At 39.1% G+C, this 26,732-nt stretch overlaps 1 protein-coding gene across 1 annotated transcript; it reads left to right on the forward strand.

Moving 5' to 3' along the window:
• Window positions 1–5,305: 5,305 nt before the first annotated feature.
• On the forward strand, window positions 5,306–26,208 carry podxl (podocalyxin-like). Its single transcript, XM_062444032.1, has 8 exons — window positions 5,306–5,806; window positions 19,558–20,034; window positions 21,823–22,190; window positions 22,328–22,351; window positions 23,323–23,464; window positions 23,554–23,597; window positions 23,690–23,812; window positions 24,174–26,208. The coding sequence occupies exons 1-8, from the start codon at window positions 5,761–5,763 to the stop codon at window positions 24,366–24,368; spliced, it is 1,419 nt and encodes a 472-aa protein (XP_062300016.1). The 5' UTR covers window positions 5,306–5,760; the 3' UTR covers window positions 24,369–26,208.
• Window positions 26,209–26,732: the final 524 nt, after the last annotated feature.

Here is a 26,732-nt window from a genome sequence, read left to right on the forward strand (position 1 = left end):
ACCAGTGCGCACACATATGCAGAACACCGTGTCAGACATCCGCTGTATATACACACGCCGCTCACACACAATTTCACACCAGTCCCGAGACCACTTAGTGTAACTTTGCAGATCTGCAGTCCGAGCGTGACCGCCGATGTCGTGATGGTGTGTTTGAAGCTCAACCTCCAAAGCTTTATTAATGACTCCTAACTGTTCCAGTAGGAGGGAACACCCAGGAAAACCTCCACACCCCTGATCTTATCTTGACTATTTTTTTCCCCAGACTTCCCATAAACATGACAGAGAGAACACATATTACGCCCCCCCAAAAAGCACAATAGCACTTAGATGTGATTGTTGTTGCATTTTTGCATTCAGAGAAAGATCTGGATTAAATTCAGTGGCAGAGAGAGAGATTTGGAGCTAAATGAATGGAGGCATAGTAGAAGTGCCCTGAAAGCAATTCCTGGGACGTTTGTGAATATCCGTCGTCATGGCTACAAGTGACTGAGTCAATTCAGTGGTACTGCAGGGCAACAATCTGGCCAAACTGGCCCACTTTTAATCCAAAAATCAAACACAACAGCAGCTGGACCAGTGTGCCAGTTTTCTAGAGTGAATTAAACTGTCATTGTAGGCTAATGGAAAAGGAACTAATGAATATTCATGATTTTAAACTGCCAGCACAAGAAAGGACACAACTTGGAGGTGTCGTGTTTCTGTTACATGTGCACAAGTAATGCTTTAAGGAGGAATCACATAAGCAGGAAAATCACCAAAATGCTATTACAGTATATCAAAATGCTGCAGAAAAAGAAATACAGAAATTAGAAATACACAAGAATAAGCATATTTAAGTGTTCACCTTTACATACCATTCATATTCTGACTTATAATTAGTCTCTTCATCAATTCATATTCATAAATTCCCCATCAGTCATTAATAAATGTTTGATTAATGCTCCTGTTTGATTCATCTGATGGAAAAAAGACATTCACAATCACTATTTTATGGTCCAGGAAAACATTTGATAGAATACGAAGAATACAACAAACATCTCTTTTTAATAAACACAGGTCAACTTGTACATCAGCTGCACAAAAATGAAAAATGCATGTGATAATGATGTATTTTATTTCCATTTTTGTATACTGTAGGTCACATTAGGAAAAGACCGGCTAAAAGAAATGTGTATATGGTGTTTTTACACCATGTCAAATGTCAAAATGGGTCAAATTAGACCCTGAACAGTATGTAAGGGTTAAAAAGGAAAACAGGCAAATTTAATCTAATTATTTTTTATGCCTGATTGACACCTGAACGCCTCATATAGACAGAAGATGGTTAAGTCAGCAGGGATTGCTTAACTTTTGGAGTTTGATTTGATGTTTGAAGTCAACGCTGGAAAATAGGACAGTGGTCATTGCTGGTTAATGTCAAGACACCACTAATGTACAAAACCTGAATCTGCTGGTGTTTAAATACACATCATGAAAATGACCAACGTCCACACGGAGGTTTTCAGATTGTGTTCATGATCTGTGTTCATACTAATAAAGTATTTCTAAATAATAATGATAATAAACTTTATAGAGAAAAATAAAAATACAATACAATAAAACATCAAATAAACAAATGCAATTAGACAATTTGTAAAAATTAGACATTTAATAAAAAATCAATTAAAATGACACTAATTAAAAGCTAGAATAAATAAATATGTTTTCAATATAGAGTCATCTGATAAAAGCTGTGCTGTGTGATATGGCACGTGGCCTAATGCTTAATATGTGTATCACATTACTTGAACCATACAACATCCACAGTTTGACATGTGTTGCATATCATGCCCTTCTCTGCATGTTTCCTGTCTGTCTGCGCTGTCAAATAAAGCCCCCCAAAATAGTCTCAACAAAGAAAGCGATGACTGAGAAAGTTAGATGTGAGAGATCTTTTTCAGCTTCACTGCAGGGTTAGGTTATTGTTTTCTAAAACATCACTAAAACACAAGGCAGATGTTTTGACATCTGAATCAGCGGATAAGGCCATACATTTCTGCTTAGTTCAGTTTCTATTCACATAGAAAAAAAATTGAAGCAAAACTGAGACTGTCTTATTAAAGCTGTGTTTAAAGGAGAAAGAAAATGGATAAGATGGATAGATGAGAGGAAGAAAATATTTTCAAATGGATCAAGCTTGTTGTGGACAGTGGCGGAAAGTACATTTACTCTAGCATTGCACTTAAGTACAGTTTTAAGGTACTTGTACTCAGGTATTAAGATTCTGCTGCCTTTAAACAGGTGTTTTGATACCTTTATCTGTTTGGCCCCATATCATATATTAGAAGATATTGAAAAGCAAGTAAAAGTACAGGAATGAGTACTACAACTGTAGTCAAAGTACACCTGACCTAGGAATGGTATGATTCTGGCTTATCAAATGTTCAATTACATGATGCTCTACTAACATTGATTTAAATGTTCCCTAGTTAATATTCCCAGTGATGTCCATAAAATAATGACAAAATAATCTGCCCCACAAATCATTCTGCCCCCGCCCCTGACTCACTCTCAAGCACCTAGCTGTCAAACAGAGGTGGTGGAGTGATAGTTATTTAGTGAGCAGTATCTACTCTTTCTCATTTATGATCATAACAAGTTATACTGAATGTAAATACAGCTGACCCTAAAGTACCGGCCTGTGACGCAGCAAGCAGGGGCGGTTCTAGGAGTTGACAAGATCCAGGGCTTAACCCCAGACCACCCAGAGACAATTTTTTTGTGGGGATGGTTCAATATGTAGAATTCAAGTTTTCTGCGTTACAGTATGTAACTAATGTAAACATTAGTAGTAATATAGTTTATTTAGTAGATGTATTTTGATCCTTATTCACCATTTTCCAAAAAGAATGTGCAAAGAAATACATGAATAACAATAAGGCATTAAATCAAAAGGATACAAAAATATTACATTAAAATTAAATTTACCTGAAAAAGTATCAGTCAGTTTTGTGACCCAGTTTTTATATGGGCCAGTCAGGCTCTTATTTGTCAAAATGAGGAGCCATGAGGGACACTTTTAGTTTAGGTAGGGTAAAGTAGGGTAGGGTACTTTTATTGATCCCCCTAGGGTGAAATTAATAATTGAGACAACAGTATTCTGTTAAAAGTGATAAAAAATAAAAAATAAAATACTATATACAATACAAACAATCTCCAAATACTATATACAGGAAACCATAAATATACGATACATTAGTGGGAGCCTATTTATGTCCATGTTGTCTGTGAGAGCAAATATATCACACCAAGAGACTTTCAGCCAAAAATTAGACTAGTCTACTCTACAGTAACAATCAAATGAAAGCTAACCCTCCTCTACAATTTTTCATTATTTTGCTAACGTAGCGTTAACATAACAACCAGTGGTCACTCGTGGTATTGCAGTGAAAAATCCCCTCTGCGGCCCGAAAAGCATTTTCCCCGTAGACCACCGTTATAAAAGAGACGTTGGTAAAACTGCTGTTAGGACACCTCAAACAGTAGACAACGTCAGTCATGAATCTTTCTATTAGGAAGTTTTGATCCATGGAGGGTTGTCAAAAAAGTCATTCAAAACTCTGTGACGTCGTCTCAATGTAAAAGTCTGTGGGCCGAGCGGGAACTCTCAGGTGTGGCCAGCAGGGGGAAACACTACCACAAGTATTCTGACATTCATAACATGGGAGAAAACCCCGGAAGCTAGAAACTTTTTTTTGGTGTATGTGCTAGCTGAGTAATTCTCATAGGCTTGAATGGGAGCCATTTTTGGTCAGGTATCCAGCTCTTATAATATATCCATGGTACTGAGACTTTCAGTTACAAATTTCCTGAACATTTTTATTGTAACAGTGTGTGTCACCTTAACTGAGCCACCTGGCATCTGAGCATCAATGGCAACCTACTCTCTACAATCCACCCTCTCGATTACTGCAACACACTTTCATCAGCCAGGGCTCCCTTGACCATCTCCAGCTGCTGCTACTCCTCTCATATCTGGGACAGTATGAGATGATACATCACCCCTGTGCCTACCTCCCTGCACTGGCTCCCAGTTTCCTTTCGCATTGATTAGCTCTGATTTGTTGACCTGGTATGTGCCCTCTTGAGTTTTAAGCATATGGAGCCTTACTGGTCACTCCCATGTCTACATCCATCCATACATCCAGATATATTCATGTGAAGGGAATATTCCTGAGCAGTTTCACACTTACTTTAAAGCAAAATTCACAGCTTCATTCTTACTCAACTTGTCAATCTTCAGATCTTCATCCTACTAAAGTTCTCACTTGCAGAGGTCAGTTTTTAGATAAGATTTAAGGGGACCAAATTATAGTACAGCTTTTCCCACCTGACAAAAAACTGTTCCTCTTTAAAAGGTTATAAAAGATGCCTAAAGGAACATTTAACTGCTGTTTTGTAACTGCTTTTCTCCATGCATTTTTTTCTGTTTTCTATTTGTTTCACTCATAGCTTTCATGTATCATGTACAGATGTTGAGGCCAATGTCCCCCTCACACACACATACACACACGTACATGTTCACACACATTTATACTAATGTTTCTGTTTTTATTTTGTCATTGTTGTTATTATATATTTTATATTGTACCTATTTGGTTTGCTCTCACTTTTATGTAGTCATATTATTTTCTGTAATATAATGAAATGTTAAAATTTTTCAGAACCCTCACACTCTGACACTCACTGCCTGCTAATATCAGACACACTAAATCTCACATAAGCTTCTTTTTGAACTCTTGTTAAAACTTTTTTCTTTATGTTTGGAAATGTTTGGATTGTTCTATTTATAATAATATGATTTTTTAAAAACTTTTTTTTACTTATATGCGTTCTTCTTCTTCTCATTATTATTATTATCATTATTTTATACATCATGTAATATTACTTCTGTGCATTTAATACTAATAGTAATACCAATAATAATAATTAATACTACTACTAATAATAATAATAATACATGTGTGCTGCTATGTAATAATCTGCATTGGTATGTATAAAGTAGCAGTGGAAACATGGACTGGAATTCCATTGATTTGGACATTTTCTTAATAAATAAATGGAATGGATTTGATGATGAAACACTGACTGGGGATATACTGATGCACTGAGTTTCCACATGGTGAAAGTGAGGGTGGGGGGGTCTAAACTAATCATTTTTTTAAAAAGTAGGTGGGGCTTGTTCCCCCCCTTATATAGTAGCTGCGACACCCGTAGAGGATGTATCTAAGTAACAAAACCCTGATTTCTCATTCTCGGTGAGCCCAAATTCCAATTGATCCCAGTGCGGAGAGGAGAGCCCATGTTACACTACGCTGAACTGTGGGAGACAGCGAGAGAGAGAGAGAGAGAGAGAGAGAGAGAGGTAGAGAGACACCGGGCAACAACTGTGCAGCCAAGGAGACCACAGAAAAACTCCCACTCTGGACTTTTCCAAATCCCCCCACTCTGCACAGAGAGGAGAGGAGAGAAAGAAGCAGCAGGGACAAACAAAAGCATTCTTGGCTTTCAGTTTAAAGGAAGAAGGGGAGAAAAAAAAATTGAACAATACCTTGGTCGAGATCATTTACTTTGAGATACAAATTGAAGGAGAAAGGCGTGACAGGACGGCGTCAGTCAGCAGTCACACTCCGGGTTTATCATCTGGGAAAACATCTCTAAACATACATATTAACGGATGATAGAAACATCTGGCAGAGGAAACGAGCACCAAACAGGATGAGAGCAACGATGAACACCACATGGCTGATGGTGCTTTCAGTCAGTGAGTACACGTTGATTTCATGAATTAAGAGAATATTACCTGGATGTTTCTCATGGTGCGCGCAGTGTCACAGCTGATGGATGCTTTATTTGCTTTGGTCTGGAAACATGGATTTTTTTCTTTATGGTGTTGTATTATGTATCTTATGGTTCAGTATTCATCCAAGTCGGTGTATGTGGTTCTTTGAAAGGAGAAATGTGAGGCAAGCATCACTTTTACGCATGGGTTTAAAGACAGAAATCAGCCATAAAGAGACAATGAGAAGAGTACGCAGTGTGATGCAGCAACAGGTGCGCTCAGCAGACTGTTAGAATAATCACCCTTTCTCCATTTATCACACGTGAATTCACTGGTGGAGGAAGTTTTTAAGATAAATAAGTAGAAAAGTAAGTACAAGTAGCAAAGTCAATAGAAAATGTCTTTATTATGAATACAGGTTATGAATTTTTAAGTGTTATTTGAGGAAAAAGTACAGGAATGTAAGCAGTAAAATGTACAGTAGTTACTTAAACTATCAAATGTTGGAAGATGGAATTAGTAGAAGTATTAAGATCCTTTACAGAAGTTAAAGTTGGTATAACAATGTAAAAACAGCCCGTTTACAAGTAGAAGTTGTTCATTTTAAATATTCTGTTACAGATGTATAATCAGAATGACTTAAAGTGGCTGACTTAAACTACAGTAGTAACTTTACCTTTAACTACTATGTTGGCACATTTGTATGACTGTGTGTGTATGTGTATGGTTGCGTGTGTAGTACATATGTATTTTATCTCGCCCTATTATTTTACTATTTATTACTTTTTTTAAATTGAGCTCCATTCTCTGCCTTGGGTTGGGAATTCCGTTGTATTCTATACAATGACAATAAAGGAATCTAATAATCTAATAATGAAGTGGATTTAGGAAAATCAGTAAAAATCTTGTTGTTGTACAATGAGTTTCATATTATATTCAGTACTTTTACATAAGTTGAAGTAGGTACAACAATGTAAAAATACTCCTTTAGAAGTAAAGGTCCTTCATTATAAAAGTTATCCTTAAGTAAACATACAGAAGTATTATCAGAAAGACTTAAAGTGGCTGTAAGTAGTTATAATGGAACTAATCTTAAATACTTTATAGTGTATTTTATTTTGATCTAAAATTTTAATCTGAAAGAAAATGAGCAATGAGAAACTGTGCATCCAAACATACGACTGTACTGTAGTCCTACAGTATATGATAGTTCAATACACAAATACACAAATATGTTTTTTTATATGATATGTAGGTCTATGTCATACAGATCAAAATCTATTGTTATGGCAGTTCAGTACTGCATATTCTGATTTAAATCATTTTATCAAAGTATAAAAAAGTGGATGAGAGAGAAAGAAAAGGTCATTCAAGGCAGAAAAGTGAGTAATTTAACCTGCGCAATTTGTACACTAGATTCTAAGAAGCAGAAAGTGCTGACAGATGCTGTCTGAGAAGGAGCTTGAAACACGTTGTAACCGAAGTGGCTGCCAGTTCAAGGGGTTTTGTGTTCATTTAGCCTCCGAAATGCCTGATTAAAATACTCAGTGTTCGGCACTGAATAGTTTTTTTCTCAACGTTTTGTGCTGACCTCTTTGGGTAAAGCCAAAATTACCACCGTGTCTGTATAGATTGTATAAAATCCATATTAAATTGGGCATTAATGGCACAGTAGAACTTTGAGTTTAAACATCTGCCCCTTCAGCTCCCCCCCTACCATCCCACAGTTAAGGACTCCACAATCACACCCCCTCCTATCCTCTCCATCCTGGTTTAAATACACACACACACACACACACATACAGACAGGCCTCCGAGCGCTGCGTCCAAAGACAGAAGGAGCTGAATAGTGAAGTGCACCCCTGACCTCCCTCCCTGGCTGAGAGGCGAGGAAAGTGTTTTTCTTTAATTATGCACCTGCTGCTTTCTCACCATTACAGTAGGTGGATTCAGATGGGAGGCTTTTATTTTTTATTTTTCAACCGTGTGAAAGAAAAAGCGTTGCACAGGCCCAAACCCAATCTGAAGGCTGTCAGCACTTTTTTTTTCTCTAAAGATAAGACTGACAGGTTGTGTGTGTGTGTGTGTGTGTGTGTGTGTGTGTGTGTGTGTGTGTGAACGTGCATCTGTGTCTGTATGTTTAACACCCTGTTATCACATGAAGGGTGGAACAGCGTACTGTTTTCTGCGCAGACAAGCTTTTTTTTTGTCTCAAATTTGTGATTCTGATTTCACTTAAAGAGTTTAAATATATTGCGTATGACTACTTTTTAAAAGACAGAGCTTCAGAGTGTCAGTTTGGCAGTTGGGCGTACACTCATCCTAACAAAGGGTGTTGGATTAAATGATGTTTTAACCTATAACATCTTGACTCCATCATAAGTGTGTGGAAAAAATATTTCTGATAAAAAAACAACAGTCAGAAGTTAGGAAGCCACAGCAGTTCTTCCATGCTAGCCATATTGAACTAAAATGTTGTTTGTCATATAGCCTCCAAAAAGAGCCACATTATTACTTTTCCACAAGTATTTTCAACATAAATATGTCTCCTCGAATAAGCTACGGTTTGTTTGCTCACATTTTTACAGTATTTGAGGCTGTATGTTGGTGCATCGATGCTAAATACTGACGTTAGCATGCTAAAGTGTTCACAATGACAATGCTAACAGATTTTTACCTTGTTAACTGTCTTACTATTGCGTTAGCATGCTACATTTTAAAAAATTAGTAGTGAACACAAGTACGGCTAAGTCTGAAGGGAATGTCATTCGTTTTGCAGGTATTTGGTTATGAATAAATGACAATAATGGACAGATTGAGATTGGGAATTTCTACCTCAGGGTGGCGCTACAGGACAAGTCAGGGCTTCATAGCAGTTCAGTTGTTTAGATATTTCAAACTGTATTAACCTGTTCATCACTAGAGCCCCCACCGACAGGGGCAAGACCGTCTCTCCTTAAATAAGCATATCACAGGGCATTTAAACACACAACAACATAGACACATGACATACTTTTTTGTTCAGAAGAAGCTTCGCTAGTAAGCTAGCGTAGCCATTTCTAGCTAAATTAAACACAAGTCAAATACCAAGCTCCTAACTGAGGGAGTAGCAAAAAGCAGATTCCTAATTAAGAGGTTAAATTGGTGGATTGACAAATGGAAAATAGAAATGGAAATATTCTTTGTATAGTTTATATATATATTCTTCATATTTCATATCTCTGCTCACTAGAGTTTAAAATAAAGTGGCCCAAATCTCTGAACTGACCAACATTGCCCGTCTTAGCTGCTGGTGTGGCTAAAAAGTCATACAAGGATTGTCTTTCGCCCTTTTGGGATCATAAATATATAGAAAAGAGTGCTAAATACAAGTCTTAAGGTCCTCTTGCAAAATGTCCTTGGTGTCACAAGTCCAAAACATTTAGGTTTCGTAAATAATCTACCCAAGATACATTTCTGTATTAATGGAACACTAACCAAGGCTATTAAACCTGGGAACAAAAGGTGTGGTTGCCAGGAGGACACACTGATGTAAAGGTTCATTAGTGAGACTGTTGTTGCTGCCAAGGAGAAAGAACTCAATTTGTGTCTACTTGTGCTTAAAACATGGTTTTCACAGTCAAATTTAGTCAACAGCAGCTGGTTTTGATCATACCATTTCATTTCTACAGTATTTGCAACAATGTTCTTGCTTACTCCTGAAAGATGATGATGATGCTTAAGTGATGTGTCAATTGGGCATCATTGGAAGTCTATTATGGTAAAATATAGTCAAGATGCTTAAATTATAAACTCTGAAAGGATTCAATGGAATGCTTGATGGTGATGTCAGTGCTTAAATCAAGTATTTGGAGCTTGGACTGTAGGAAGACGCAGTATCAGTCCCCTCCAGGACTTCCTAACCCCTACACAGATTGTCTTTCTTCTGTGTTTGCGGGTTCACGACTTGTCCATTTCCTACAAGATAAAGGGAGTCAGGGTTCCTGGCCTGTCCGAACACGAAGCGGCCCGGGGCAGACGCTGCCTTGCCTGGCATACTCGTCTGGTGTCTGTTTTGGCCAGCACACATGGGAGAGAACTGAGAACAATAGATGGGGAAAAAAAAACGTTATCAACATCCCGGTTCCCAAGGAGGGCGTGGTGGCAGGAGACGGCCTTGAGCCCCCCCATCTCCCACTCAGTCACAGGGAGCCTTTTGACGCAGCTGGATGGTGGATAAACAGGCAGAAATGATGTGGTGGAATGTGTTTTTTTCTAGTAGAAATACTCCTTCATAAATAAAAGTATTCAAAGATATACACAAGAAGTTATATATAGTGTGTAAGAAGCATTTTAACATCAACTGGCTGAGATGGAGCTTATTTGAACTTCTTTGTACTGTATGCTGTCAACCCTAACTGTAACCTATCACAACCTTACTTCCATGCAGCCCATTATTTGAAATGGTTTTAGTACACAATAAAAATCTACTTGCAGAATTAAAAGTTGCTTGGTGAACATTTAGTCATTTCGTCCAATAAGGTATGGTTGCGATTACAGAAAGATTATGATTGTGGCAGATATACCATGATAAGGGTATGGTTAGATGACTATAACACTTAATTATTATTGGTGCTAAATGTTGGGTTGGGTGCAAAATTGTACTGTTAAGAATGTAAATGCCAGGACTGGATGATATATTTCATATCCATGTTTACTTGAAGGCACCACCATGTAGAGATTGTAAGGCCCTAACTCTAAAACAAGACTTTGGCATTCTCATGATGGATAAGTCTATGCAGAACTGATTTTCATAGGTTACTGAAATGACCTTAAACCCATCAGTTTAAAATCTGGGACTACTGAAGATCTCGGGAACCCCTTTTTAGGAACTGTTCGCTGTGTCCAGATGCAGTAGATCCATGTTTTTAAAGTCCAGGCATGGCTGGCATGTGGACGCAGGTTTCCTTCAGGGAGGAACCAGCTCGCTGTAAATCCCAGCGTTTCATCACTGTCCGATGCTGTAGATAAAGAGCCGCTCGCCTTCACCTCTACTCTAACCCCGCACTCCCTCCTTCTACCCCAGCATGCCACGCCGCACACCCAGGTGTCCATTAATCAGGCCCGCGGCTGGTACCGTCGTGGACCTTCACTCACCTCCTCCTCTCCTCTCTCTCTCCACTGACTCCCCTCTCCATTCCTCGCCTCCCTTCATCATCTCTTCTCTCTCAGCACTCTTTTCGTCTGTGTCATCAATTTGTTTGACCTCCCCTCACTTCTCGTGTTTTTTAGGAAAATAGAAAGTTGTTGCTCCATTAGCTGTAAGCGAAGTGTGTGTGTGATGAAGCGATGAGGCATGCCTACACACTGAGACACTCCAGATTCTTAAAGGTTTGGTTTACACATATAAAAGACATACTTTCTCTTACCTTTAGTGGTCTATATTCATGTAGATAGTTTTAGTTTTGTTATAGCCTATACATATATATTGTTATAGCCTATACATATAAAAACATAGTATATATATATATATATATATATATATATATATATATATATATATATATATATATATATATATATATATATATATATATATCCTATGTTTTTTTTTATTTGGGTGAACTGAACCTTTTAGTGATGTTGATAATAAATCTGACTACAGATAGATGGCATCTTGAATTCCTGCTACCCTGTTGCTCAATGTATCCCTATGTGTGTGTGTGTGTGTGTGTGTGTGTGTGAGATGGGGCTCTATAACATTGAACTTTTACCATTAGCGCATCCCACAAGTTGTATAAACACACATACCAGTCTGGTTTCCAGGGACAGGGAGTGTGTTGTTTGTGGATAATGTGTGCCAGGGTGTGTGTGTGTGTGCGTGTTTCTGTGTGTGTGGTCAGTCATTTCCATGTGGCCGTTAGATTTACAGCGTCTCAAACCCCTCTTCATTTTCTCTCCCCCCCCCCCCTATTCCTTCTCTCCTCCCTTTCACTTGTCTCTCCTTTATTCCCGCAGAGTGTTTTTACATTCACAGCTCCTCACCTCCCTTCACTGCAACACACATTGTAAAGCAAAGGACACCCCTCCCTTACCCCACTCCTCAAACCACCCCACCTACCCCCATCACCCCCCTCCCCACCCACAGTCCCACAGAAAGCTGAATTACCTCTCACAGTATAACGAGGACCTCTGAAAGGCCCCGGCTGCAGCAGGGGTCTGCAGTGAGAGAGCAGCCCCATCGTTGCATGGCTGCACGTGGGACCGGAGGGGCCTTTGTGTGGGCTGTCACCAAGCTAACGGGACAGCTTTTGTCCCGCCGGCTCTTTGGAGCGACGGCTACATTTATTTATTTACTCTCTCTCTCTCTGTTTGGCGCACACAAGTGCATGTTCACGCTTCACGCTCAGACGCACATCAGTCTGGGGTTACAGTCTGAAAGCTGAACGGATAACTGGCTGGATAGTTGACATGCACACACACACTGTAACACACACACACACACAATATCCACCAGTATCCCACTGGTGGTATGCTCTTTGTCTCTATATTCATTGTATAGTTTTTGATAAATACAAACTTTAATAACTAACAGCTGCAATCCAGTACTAAAGCCTAATAAATTAGCACATTGTCTGTTGTTGTGAATGTTTTCTGTACTAATAGAATTGATAACAAATATATTAAATGTTTGTACATGAATACCTGATATATAGGTATTCAGTATTAGTATATTGACACGTCTGTCCACATACTTTGGACTACTTTTGGACTTCTGGGTGTGTTTTTCATTATTTGGGCTCCAGTTAAGAGAAATCAAATCAAATAAAACATGGTTTAAATTACAACATTAAGAATTCCTTACTAAATAAGAGACAGTCAAAGTTTTCTTTTTTTAAAGGATGGAGAGACTTTGTAACAACAGTTTGGGTTTTGTCCTTCACCTTTTGTCCTATTTCAACACCTCTGGGATGAACTGGAAGGACAACTGTGAGCCACTCCCAAGCAGAAGATGGGTTGCTGAAAAGTAGACTGAAAAGAGTACAATAACGAAAGGTTAACACAAAGTTGGCTTAGAAATGAAGTGAACGTCATAGATTGGTGATATTACTAGATGAGTGGATGATTTATTGGTGACTTTTTAACAGTATTTGCTTAGGCAGGGACCAATAAAAATGTCCTTTCTGTCTTTCCGATCCTCTCCATGTCTCTGTCTGTGTGGGGCCTTGTTCCTTGAGGCTTTTTTTTAACAACATGGTGGTCAGGAAAAGAGGACAATTGAACTAGTCTCCACCCTCCGTCCAGACTGTCATTCTCCTTTAATGCTTACGGATGGTGGTTGTCAAACTGGACAGGATTGGGTTGACGCCTTCTGGAACCAAACAGTAGGACCCCCTGTAGGGAGGGCAGGGAGAGAGAGATAGAGAGAGAGAGAGCACACCCTCTGACCTCCTCTGGCCCTCCACTTAGTCTCAGTGAATGTAAGCCAAACACTGTCACGCTCCACAGGTTCACTATGAGACCAGCTTCAAAGGTAGTTCAGGTCACTGAGGGCAGACATGTAATACATTTGATGCAAATAGTCATTTCCTTATAAAGGCTTTAGACTCTCGCCACTTCCTATGGGGGACGAATTGTGCCAAAGCATTATCAATTAAACTGATAAGTCAGCTGACAATCAACCTCACCCACATCAAAACTTTATGTACTCAGACCTATTTCTAGCTATATTATAATTTTTGATTAATAATAATTTTTGTCAACTTATTTTTTCAATTCATTTCATGTATTCACCCACAATTATTTAAAAATCAAGCAATATGTCAAATATAATGAAAGCAATTCATTATTAAAATTAAGTGTTTTATTTAATTAGTTTTCTTTTGATTTACCAGATTAATTGATCATACAAGTAATATTCACTGTTATTTGCCACTTGGGGGCATTGGAGCAAGCTATCAACCCAACAACATATTGTCATATAAAATTGCTATTAAACATGTTAGCAAACATAGCAACATCCAGCAACGTTAGCATTCTGTCATAAATCACCTAGTGTGTGTCCTGTCGACGGTATTTTAAAAGACATCGTGAGATATGAGCGGCTCTCTTTGGACAGGATTTAAAAAAAGATATTTTAAAGTCCTGTAGTGAACACTTGGCTAAAAGGAAACATTTTGCTTGCTAACGTTTTCTGTTTGTCATTTGATGCTAAGCACACAGCATACCGTGAGTTTATCAGAGTTTTTTCAATGCACACTGCTGCTTATAGAACAAAGGTAAATAATAGTTATTTGACTCATTGTTAGCATACAAACACTGATTAGTGCAGATTTAGCTTAGAGTTAGCTTTGGGGCAAAGAGGGGCAAGGTAGGGCTAGCCATGTTTTTTCATCTTAAAAGCAATATTCACAGTGTTTTTTGCCACTTGGGTGCACAACTGACATAGACAATTATTGTCATAAAAAATTAATAGCAAAAATGTTAGCAAACATCAAGCAGCTTCAGCATTGTGAGATTGTTTTGGTCTCCAACACATCCTAATGGAAACATTTTGCTTGCTAACGTTTTCTGTTTGTCATTTGATGCTAAGCACACAGCATACAGTGAGTTTATGAGTTTTAGTTTTTTCAATGCACACTGCTGCTTATAGAACAAAGGTAGATAATAATTATTTGACTCATTGTTAGCATACAAACACTGATTAGTGTAGTGCAGATTTAGCTTAGAGTTAACTTTGGGGCAAGGTAGGGCTAGCCATGTTTTTTCATCTTAAAAGCAATATTCACAGTGTTTTTTGCCACTTTGGTGCACAACTGACATAGCCAATTATTGTCATATAAAATTAATAGCAAACATGTTAGCAAACATCAAGCGGCTTCAGCATTGTGAGATTGTTTTGGTCTCCAACAAATCCTAATGGAAACATTTTGCTTGCTAATGTTGACTGTCTGCCATTTGATGCTATCAGAGCGTTTTCAATGGCCACTGCTTAGAACAAAGGTAGATGATAGTTATTTGACTTATTGTAAGCATAAAACACAGTTTTGGGGCAAAGAAAAGCAAGGTAGGGCTAGCCATGTTTCTTCAACTTGAATTAAGTAATTGACATATTTCTTAAGCTATTTCAGTTCTGCATCTGTCAGTCTCTGTTGTACATAGCACAAGCTAAAGGCAGCTAACGAGAGATTTTAGTACATTTTTTGTTGTTTGGTACAGTAGCTATTAATTAGCTAGCAGGCAAAACTTGTGTTTTATGTTTTGGATGACTTTAGAATCAACATAGTAAGAAGTGATGGATGTTCTCACTTGTACAACAGTTATCACCAGTTTCTGACTTCTAAATACTGTTCATGTCAACATCCAAGTACAACTTTGATTTTTCTGACATGGCTCCAAATAGTATAGAAGTGTAGGAAAAGCAAAGAGGCATTGCTCAGGTCATCTTAAATCCATCATTCTGGGTAAATAAATCCTCATTTACAATTAATTCGATAGACACAATATATAGCCTGGGTTCTGGTGTACTGATGTCAAAGATATTCAAGTAAGAATTAACGCTGATAGATAGGAAAAGTTGAGATTTATAATACCTTCATGTCGTTATGCAAAAGTGAATCCATAATATATCCTTTCTTGGAGCATCCATCTTACTTTTGTGATGTTATTTGGAGCCAGAGTCTTAACAGCAGAGTCAGGCGGTGGGATGACAGCCCATTTGACACATCCCCTCAGCTGTCCCGCTGCTTGATGGAGGATTAAGAGCAGCTGCCAATCATGACACGACACCATACACATAAACACAGCAAACTAATTGACATTTATTTAGATAAGGCACAAAATTATTTTCGACAAGACATACACAGACCCAAAGGCCCAAATCAACAGAGCTGTTTCCTGTCACTGAGGTGAGCCAAGAGTTAGAGAGAAGAGCCAGGGAATGAACGGCAGGTCTGTTCTCACAGCCTCTGACCCTCACTGAGTCCAGAGGAGCAGGTCACACCTGGACACAAACTGCATGACAGGAGGACAATGCTACTGGATGTGCACTCTGGTCTGTAGTAGTACTGAGCTCCATACACTCACACACAGGTCAGAGCAAAGTTGTATTATTATGGATATAAAGGAGGCATTTTCCTTGTTTTTACTCTGCTCTGATATTAACTGCTCACTTGAAACAGCCAGAAGTGTGATAATTGATACAATCTTTCACTTTACTAGAATATTTCAATTTGATGCTACTTGTACTGTCATACAATTCCTGTTTACTATATTTATTTGACAGCTTTAGTTAACGATTATTTTACAGATTAAAATAAACACGATCGACATAAAAAAGGGTAAAGTACATTGCATTGTTACAGATTAAACTAAATTACAATGTCAAAGGTTTAAATCTACTTCCATCCTGACCGACTGCAACATTGAAACGCTTCACACACGCTGCGATATCATCACTTTTACTTTATACTTTATACATTTTGCTGCTTTGCAACTGAGTATTTTAAATGATAGTCTATTTTCCATGTGACAAAAAGGATGTGAATATATCTTTCAGCAAGTCGAACGCAGTCTTGTATTATCGTTCTTATCTTTTGTCGCTGTTCTCATGATGTTTATGAACTTTTATTTGTTGAGGGAAGTTCACTGAGAGGAAGCTTCTCTTTTTACAGAAACGCCCTGATCACATTCACACAGTCACACACATTCACACTTGAAAACTGCCAAAGTCCAAGCACAGTTTGACCCGTTAAACAGCATCTTTGAGCAGTTGGGGTTAAGGGGTCCTCCCCCACTCAGATATATCGTGCCGGTGTGGGGATTGATTGACTGGTGACAAGCTTAGACCACCTTCACTGACCTGAAAAAAAATGTCAAAATTAAAATACAATAAAAAAAAAAGAGAAGGGGGGGAAGCATATAGGGCCTTATTCAAAATAAGGTACCTATAGTGAAAATGAAATTAATTAAGATGCAGGCAGTGCAAGTGGATTTGACAGACTACAGGTGGTTCAGTGTGTGTGTGTGTGTGTGTGTGAGAGAGAGAGAGAGAGTGTGCGCGCGTGTTTTTCTGGAGGCTGTGTGGCGAGGAATGTGGTGGGTGAGGTAAAAACAGTCTTGGTACTGATAGCGACGGGTGCTGTTGCTCGCTAAGAAACAGATGCGTCAGTGACAGCCGGGGTCAGCGGGAGTCACGCCAAAAACAAGACGCCACACCTGAGGGGGGCGGGGGGGGGGGAAAGAACACAGAGGACAGATGGATTTAGCTGGAAAATATTTTTAGAAGAAATCACACGGTGTCGGAGGGTTAGGGAGGATAGTGAAGAAGATCTGAGCACTGCAACACTTTATTCTGAGTCAGCAGCCCGTGCGTCATCCTTGGAAAAAATTCCTCTTTCTTGATATGATGTAATGTTGAAAAACTTTCCAGTTCCATTGCTGAGAGGAAGACTTCACCCATATCTGCACAGTTGTTGTTTTTCTTAAAGCGGATTTGCAGATGTATGTGTTGCATTTGTGGGTAAATTAATGGACTGATATTAGCAGATCTTCTAGTAAAGTCAGATGCTCACTGAAGCAGACATAGATAGGACTGTCACGATAACTACTTTTATTGGACGATATATTGTCTCAGAAATAATCACGATAAACGATATTATTGTCATTTGAAGACCATTTTATTCCACTGATATAATGATAATAAAATAGTATAATAATATAAAGGGGATGGGATTGGAGAGTGGGGGCTACACTTCAGTAAAAACACAGACTGTCATTATGGTTGGGTTATTTACCTTTAATTCTTCTACAGTCTCACATATACACCATCTCCCTCTTGCTGTTACCACTATAAACATGGCTGTCTGACTGATATCCTCACTATGTGTTTGATATTCTGTCTCCTTCTGACTCCAAAGGCCCTCACGGAGCAGATCTTACATGCCTTCAGAAAGCCACTTACAGCAGCAGCACATGTACACTCAGCTGAATCAAAGCTCTGACAGGCTCACTCTCTTAATAACAGTGTTTAGGGCAGCAGGCTGAAGGCTGATAAGTGATGTGTTTGTGCTATTACAGAGTCAGGACAGGCTTGGCTCCACCAGCCTCCACTTTACCAGAACGTGCTCTTATCTTGCAAACTCCTGACACCAATCTTAACGTTGCGTTCACAGGCTGTGGGAATTACAGCTTCAAGAGCTTGTGACAGTTGAACAGCTGGAAGGAGGGACACTGATGAAATCCTTGAAAATCTCCCCCTGAAATACTGCATGAGGTGAAACATATAGCAGCAGAAAAATGGAATTACTCAAGAAAAGTACAAGCGACTCTAAATTCAGTACGTGCATAAATGTAGTGTGTTTGTATATGTGAGTTGCGATACATGATGTCCATTGTTATGGTCCTCTGAGGAAGTGTTACATAATGTCCATGTCATTTAGCATCACTATATTTAAGTCATTTGTCACCGCACATGCTCGCTGAATATCCAGTGGCTGTATATGTGTGTGTGTGTGTGTGGATGCAGTGTACTGTAGATGGGTGGAACCAGAATGCGTCGAGGCTGCGGGCGGCTGTGTGGGCGAGGTGGACGCCATTGTTTTGTGGCCGTGAAGTCATACTATGATTGTTCCCAGAGCTCTCGAAAAAGGTCGTGGATGTGGGTGTGGTGTTTCCAGGTTTATTGTGTGCAGCATCCTGCGCTGGTCACTATAAATAGAGAAACAGAAGAAGACGGAGGGCTGTAGCCAAAGCGCACGACTGTCCAAACAGCAGGAAATCTAGAACCAGAGGTCAACAAGGCTCTACCAAGAAGACTTTGATTGTACAGACGAGAGGATTCATTAAAATTGAGTATTTGGTACCACTTTACAATAAGTCTACCCTTTGATATTGGTTGATAATTGGCTTGTTAATTAGGTTGTGAACCATTTCTAAATCATAGAGGTAACAGTGACCATCTGCTTGTCAATTAGCGATCCCATTTGCATCTGTAATGCTAAATCTCAGATTGGATTCTTAGCTTTGTCTCCATCAGGCAGCATCCTTGCTTTCCATTGTGTGTTGAGTGGATTCTGTTCAGTCTTTTTTAGTGGGAGTGGGAGGTACTGGGAGCTGTGGTGTTGTACAGTCTGATGGCCGATCGTATGAAAGAGCCCCCCAAGCTCTTTGACCTTTGGATAAAAAACGGATGGATGGAAATTTAGGTTATTACTCATTTGAAAGGACGACCAAACCACGAAGAATTATCCCCCAACTGCTGCTTCCTCAGGTCTACAGAGATTTAACATCTCAATCAATCAATCAATCATTATTTATATGGGGCCAAATCACAACAAAAGTTATCTGAAGGCACTTTACACATAGAGCAGGTCTGGACAGTACTCTTGAAGTTTAAATTGAATGGGAAGAAACTTCAGGCAGAACCAGGCTCTAAGTGGGCGGTGTTGGGGTCCTTGCTTTAATTTTATAATCCACAACTTCAGTGTTTTGGTTGAGTCTAAGTTCTAAAGTACTAAAAAGAAAAAGAAGAATATTGGCCCTCAATTTGCATGGTGGCTAAAACATGATTCCAGCTCTTTCTAATGTTTTTGTGTCTGCTGGGTGTTTAAATAAGAATCAAGTATTGTGTTTTCAGGTGGTTCCAAAATCAATTAATACTTGTTTAATGTAATAAGATATTACCACTGATTGGTTTTCATACTATCCATTTAGTAGTGTGCTCTAAGTAACAATTATGTTTTATTCTTCCTCAGGCTTCCTACTTCACAGCGTCTGTTCACAGAATGCTACTGCCGATATAACCCACAATCCAAACTCTACTTCCAATTCGAGCCAAGAAGATGATGCATCAACAACCAACAAAACTGTTCCAACCATTACGGTGGGCACTAACCCTACCACCACTGCAGTAACCATCCAAACACCAGCAACCGTCCCTATCTCAATAACGGTTCCTAGCCAACCACCTGTCCTCCCTACTACTACTGCTACTCCTACTGCTGATGCTACCAACAACCAACCCGCTACCCCTGCCCCTGCCCCTGCCCCTGCCCATACCCCGACTACATCACCTGGCAGCAGCAGTTCCATGAATCCTGCAACAACGCAGGCGAAGACAACGTTAACTGATAAAACCACCTTGGCTCCAGCGACTGTCATGACAATGAAGTCCGACACGACGGGTGATGTTACACCAGGACAATCCACACCTTCCACCATTGTTACAACAAGTAAGTACTGCTCTTTGTTCACTATATCCACAACCACATTAATATAACACTGATCCACCTGATAGGAACAATGATATAGGGTCAAAAGATCAAACTCTGAAAGGGGATAACTCTCCTAAAACAGCTGACTAGAATCTTGACAATATACATTAACATTTTCTTGCAACAGTATCTCAACAACTCAATTCAGATTTGAAGAAATTGAATGAAATTTCAGTGCGCCATACTTAATGAGAACTAGGGGGATCAAGAGGGTCCCAATGACAAATGTCTGCCCTGAACAGTTTAATCAGATCCTGACTGATCAACATGGTAGGGAGCTAAAATTCAAATCTGAAATTTAAAACATATATAGGCAATAACCCAAATGTTCCAATACATGACTAGTAACCATGTGCAATATTATTTGATTTGATATTTTACCACTGTTAGCGTAGCTAAACACATCAAGCACTAAATAACAGGGTTGGACACATAATATATAACTATATCTAAGAGTTAATCACACACAACAGGCCAGTGAGAAGTTTGTGTTATAGAGGAATTAAAAAATAAGGATATATATGGGTCAGTGTCAAATAAGGATTGGCAAGATGGGTAATAAAAAAATATGTTAAAAAATAGTTTTAAAAGCAGCATCAGGTTGGTTTAAATTTACATTTTTGTTGGTTTTATATCATTTGAAATGACATTTGCACCATTTTTTTAAAACCAAAAGTAAGACTGAAATGTCAAATGGTGTAACCACAAAAGAATGTTACATATTAAATATTTTATCCACCTACATTTTTGTAATGTATTTGAGTGGACTTACAAATCCAATCATTACAAAAAAATAATGTAAATGTTTCCTGATCTCCATGATTCTCCAGACTAAATGTAATATTTAGAACAATTGTATTCCATTACCTTTATTTAATATAAAAGTTATAATGTAAGATCATGCCAAACGAGTTGATATGGTGTTTTATTGAGAATTTAGTTTTTTTAAGCAAGTTGAATTATTTGGTACAAAGTTTTTATGGTTACACCACTTAGACATTTTTGCCATAATCCTCTAATATATTCTCTCAAAATGGATTAAAAGCAGAAATTTGATGCTGGGTCCACAAAAAAAGAATGTGTGCAATTTTTTCATACGTTTATTTTCACATTATAACCCCTTTTTAAATTTGACTAAACCACATGGACACAAGAAAACCTCATTGACCTACATAGAGCGAGGGGTTATAGAGTTATGTAGCTTTGAACAACACTTCAATTTAAAGTCACTGATAACTTTTTGTGTGTTTTTGGTTCAATCACTGAAATGATTATGCTGGTCAGTTTATTTGTGTGTCCATGTGTCTCAGTCTCAGACATTTTACGAGACAACTTTGACAAATCATCGGTAAACTCTGTGCAGATGAGCAGATGAATGACATATTAAAGGAACAACCAGCTTCGTCTTATAGTAAAGGGTTGTTCCACCATAAACCCTTTAGTGGAGGGGATGAACAACATTCTGTATGTTCAGTATGCCAAATACTAATACTTCTGTGCTGTGCTATATTGGTTAAAGCAACAATTATATGGAACTGATACTGAAGCTTAATTTAAGTTTAATTATACAATCTCATTGAGGTCAAAATAAGTAGAGATAATACTTTTATCTTTAGATTCCAATGTTTTCAAAATTGTGCGAGACAACTTAGATAGTGATACAAGTGTCACTGATTGGCTCGGAGGCGTTTGCATCATTAACCGGAGACAATAAGTTAACTGTTGCTGTGTTACTCCTGGTCGAAGGTTTAGGGGTAAAAACTGGGACATCCGAAAGTGGCACAACGGAGACAACAACCCAAAACCAACAAACAACTAAGACCACAGACCTGGCTGGGAAGTCAGAAATCACCGCCGCCACCCCCTCCACCCCCTCCAACCCCTCCACCACCCTTTCCGCCACCACCAGCGCCACCGCTCCCGGTGCTCCCGCCGCTACAGCCGCTCCCGGCGCTCCCGCCACTCCCGCCGCTACCGCCGCTCCCACCACTACCGCCACTGTCGCCACCCAGACCAGCAGGACAGCAACACAGCCTGCAGCAGTAACCATTTCACAAAATGCCAGCACCATCATAAACACAACGACCATAGCAACTCCCTTTGAAAAGTTTGAGGTAAGATGTAATAATGAGGAGCAGATGCAGCTACTTCTTGACTTCACTTTACATCAAAATTTGAGAAAAAAAGATGCTTAATGAGACTCAAAGGTCGCTGATGCTTGTGACTAATTTTCTTTTCTTTTTGTTTGCAGTATTCTCTAAACAATGGAGAAAAGGTAAGACTTTGCATTATCCAGAGATGGCTATCTTTAAATCTGTTTCAGGCATGACTCTCATCAAGCTTCTGCTATTGTCTTGCTATTGTCCCCCCCCCCCACCACCACCTTTCCTCACTAAAATTTACACCCAAATGTTTCCCCTGAGTTCCCCTAAGGAACTTATCCTTCTGATAACGGCATGACATTTCCATTAACCTCAGCAGCACTTTGCACTAATTTGCACTTTATGGCAAGTTAGCCTGCTAACTATCACCTCTTAGTTTTGTTCTTTTAAAAGAGCACGTCTCTGCACAGTGTCATTAAGTTACTTTATGAGTAGTGAAGTCATTTATTTAGTAGTCTATCATAACTAATAGACATGATGAAATGTAATAGTTGACCTTTTTTGGTGTGCCATATCCAAATATGACTGAATTTTACATAATCTTTATCAATCTTTAGTATCATTTTGTGTGAAATCTAACCCTTCAAACTAATCAGTTTTGGTTTTGTTTTTTAGTTTTTTTTAAAAGCAAATTATTTCATTGCAATTGTGTTGGTTAAAAAACAAAAAAAACATGACTTGTAATGGAGGAGACTGGGTGGATCTCTGAACCAGGACAGGACAGGAGGCAATGAAGCCCAGTATAAAAAAGAAAAAAGAAAAAAGGATTCCAGTCACTGGGTGGAAAAAGTGTCTTAGTGAGAAACCCTTCCTGCCTTTCACTAGTTTCCTTCGTTCCCACACCTCTTCGTATACTCACCCTCTCCCTCTGACTACACAGCTGTGTAGTTCCATCATACACCAGAAATAATCCACAGCGCAGGACCTTCCTGTCTAACCTCTGCCGAGGCCTGGTGACATCTCATCAGCTCATGAAATATATATATGTATGTGTGTGTGTGTGTGTGTGTGTGTGTGTATATATGTATATGTAAAAAAATGAATTTAAAAAAAGTTTTTAAAAAATGTGTGATTTCACCTTTAGAAGGAGGGCGAGGAAAAGATCCTGGTGCAGTTGTGCAAGCGGCTGTTTACACAGCTGAACTTGAAAGATGGAAACTGCAGTCTGACATACAAGAAAGACCAGGACAAACATGAGTTAGGCTCAGTGGAGATAAGAGGCACAGGTAACAAATCTTCCTCCTCACTTCTTCAGTTCAATTTAAGTTCAACTGAAAATGTTATAATCTAACTGCAAACAAACTGTATCTTACAGTGAAGGAAGACATTGCTGCCCAGTATTACAAAGAAATCACCAAGGTAAGAATTCACATGTGGATGCTCTGTAAACAATTTCAGGGTTAAGACCTATAAATGTGACCGTAAGTAACTATTTTCTTTTTTTACACTAGGAGAAAGCAACAGATAGCAAAACTCTGATTGCCATCCTGGCCTCCTGTGGAGCTCTGCTGATCATGATCGTCATCCTCGCCGTGTGCGCTTCCCACCACCGCAAACCGTACAATGAGAACCAGGCAAGTGGAAACTCTCCTATTCAGTCTTCTCATGTGTCTTAGTTTATTTTGACTGCAGCTGACTGAACTATTAGAGGCTTTGCTGCCTTAATAATGCAAAATAGCCAGAAGTATTCCATTCAAAAACCATTATACAGACTCTACAGAGTGAGGTAATGATACATTTAATGTCGTGCATTATTTTAAAGACTATAGTGAAAGACAATCTTGCTTTCAAACCTTGATTTTAAATTTGATCAAATGTAAATGTAAATTCAAGCCATTTCTCTAATGCAACCACCAGAGGGCGGTTATTGTTCATGTGTGAATCATACATCTTTAACTTCTGGCTCACTTATCTCATCCGCTTTAATCTCCACAGCAACACCTGACGGAGGAGCTGCACACAGTGGAGAACGGTTACCACGACAACCCCACGCTAGAGGTGATGGAAGTGCAGCCGGAGATGCAGGAGAAGAAGATGGCGCTGAACGGCGAGTTCAACGACAGCTGGATCGTCCCCATTGACAACCTCCTGAAGGAAGACATACCCGACGAGGAGGACACCCACCTGTAGGGACGAGTGGGGACAGAGGAGAAACTGAAACTGCACCCACCCGCCTTCCACTCCTGACCCGGGGTCCTTGTCTCTGTAGCCAGAGAAGACTTTCTCAGATAGAAACACATCCTACAGAACAACCAAGCCACTATATTCACCTTCATTATCTGCTCTATGTGATGTGTTTCTGCTGTGTTTTGGTATGAAAAAGAAATGAGGATAAAAAAAAATTTAACACCTTGAGGAATGAAACCAATGAAATCATATGAAGTGGCTTCGGAAAAAGAATGGACATTGAAGAATTAACTAAATCCATCAATAATGTGCCTTTAACGTTGGTTTTACAGAAATATGTGATATCTCTCACTTCCTACAGAGCACAATTGAATTTTTTTTGTCATCATAAAATTTCCCCAAAAAGAAAATTGCGCAGGTAGGATATTTTTTTTTGCCTTTTCTCTTCATGTACTCAACAAGAGAAAGTGGATTTGTACACGAGCACCTGTAAATAGAGTATTTTTATATATTACTTTCCTCTGAGAGCTGTGATCTCATAAACTTGTGGCTTTGCGTCATCATGTGGCTCCAGGGGTCTGAGAGAGAGGATGAAGATCAGAGAGGTAGCATCGACGTCAGCTGCCTTGGCCGATCTAGAGTTACTAACGTAGATAGATGACCTCAGGATTCTTCAAAGCGTCCTGGTGATTTTCCACGAGTACGTGTCAGATCTGAGAAACATGCCAGTGGTTGTACAGGCTGTGCTGGTACAACTGAGCATTAAGCTTACTGCTCAAGGCTGAGTTTGAAAGAAATCAAAACAAATGAAGGTTTTTTATTCAAAATGCCAAGAGCCACGTTTAGCATGAGAAGTGGACAGAAATCATTACCTGTTTCCTCTCTGGCCTTTCAAAAAAGAAGAAAATCCTTCAGTGTTCTTCAAAAAAAAAAAGCTTTGTATTCATTAATAAAAACATAATGCCACATTATTTCAATGCCTTACTTCAGAACTTAAAGGATAATTCCAGTTTGTTACATCTTGGGTCTTATTTGTGTTGATTAAGATAACACTGTACTGACCAAAGTAGTGTTGTGATGTGGGAAGACGCCAACATCGCTAGGACTAGGCTTGGTATCAGTACTCGATACCTTTAAGGTATTGACCAAAATAAATCGGTACCAAATAGTATCGAAATGTCTCCCGTCAAATGATACCTGCAATCGATCCTTTTTGCACCCAGACCTAGAAAATATGACTTGAGAATATGACTTGAGAATATGACTTGCTCACAGCCAATCAATGCAAGCGTTCTTGGATTTAATGGGATGTGATTGGCCCACTGCCACAGCAGCTACAGCAGTTCAGCAGCCAAGATGCCACCTAAACGCTCTAAAGTGTGTCTACCCTACACGCCAGTTGCACTGGATAAAAGCAAGTGTACTGAATGTGTAATGGGTATCTAATGAAGTACTCGGTTGGTATCGGTATCACAGATTGGTACTGGTGTGGTAATTTTTAAAACGACCCAGCCCTAGCTACAACAAAGTCTAACAGGACAAGAAACATAAGCAGTCAGACTGTTATACGACAGTTCAGCCTGATTATATATACCCTACTAGATTTGGAGGTGAAAGAAACACATGAAATATTGATGAGCTCTCTTTGAACATGAACGTTGTGAGCAAAACTAGGGCTAGTACAGCAGGTCAAAGTTGAACCAGGGTCCATTAAACAAAAGTGAAGATTGCAAATTGTGGCACAGACTCACGCACGTTTTGCAAATCCGCTGCTCGATTTGATTAGTGAAACTGTCAACAGTTAAGGGTGCAGTATGTAGAATTTAGTAGCATCTAGCAGAATGGACTTAGATAATAAGAATCATTGTGCAAATCAAATACTGTCTTTAGAGGGCATTTGCATATTCCATCGTAGATTCTCGTACATGCATGGAAGGGGGTGGGGGGGATTGAGGTTGCAATCTGCATATTCACCACTAGATGTCACTAAATCCTACACACTGGTCAATTAAAGTGTCACAGTTTGCATGTTGCAAATTTAGTGAAACTGATCCATATTCTGTAAACTAAACATTGATGGATGTTTATGACACAGTCTGGCTCATGATTTTATGGTTCACCTCTGTTTTCTTGTCTAAATATGGCTGCATTCAGACTGAAACTGCCCTGCATTAAAACAGTGCAAGCAGAAAGACAATCCAGGAAGTCCAGCTGGAGCTACAGGTTAATGACGGTTAAATAACTGTTCAACTGCTTGACAGACCACCTTGTGTTGTTTAGCCGGAGCGGACTGTATTTGAACCACTGTGTCAGCACACTGCTGCCATTTAAATGAATGAGAGGGCGGCATTTTTATCATGCAGGTTG

This window comes from Scomber scombrus, chromosome 22 (assembly GCF_963691925.1).
Source record: "Scomber scombrus chromosome 22, fScoSco1.1, whole genome shotgun sequence".
In the NCBI taxonomy this organism is placed as follows: Eukaryota; Metazoa; Chordata; class Actinopteri; order Scombriformes; family Scombridae; genus Scomber; species Scomber scombrus.

Excerpts from the sequence above, each read along its gene's own strand:
- podxl (XM_062444032.1), top strand. The coding sequence starts at position 5,761 with ATGAGAGCAACGATGAACACCACATGGCTGATGGTGCTTTCAGTCA. Across the intron at positions 5,807-19,557 it reads GCTGATGGTGCTTTCAGTCA|GCTTCCTACTTCACAGCGTC; the intron begins GTGAGTACACGT and ends ATTCTTCCTCAG. Across the intron at positions 23,598-23,689 it reads ATTACAAAGAAATCACCAAG|GAGAAAGCAACAGATAGCAA; the intron begins GTAAGAATTCAC and ends TTTTTACACTAG.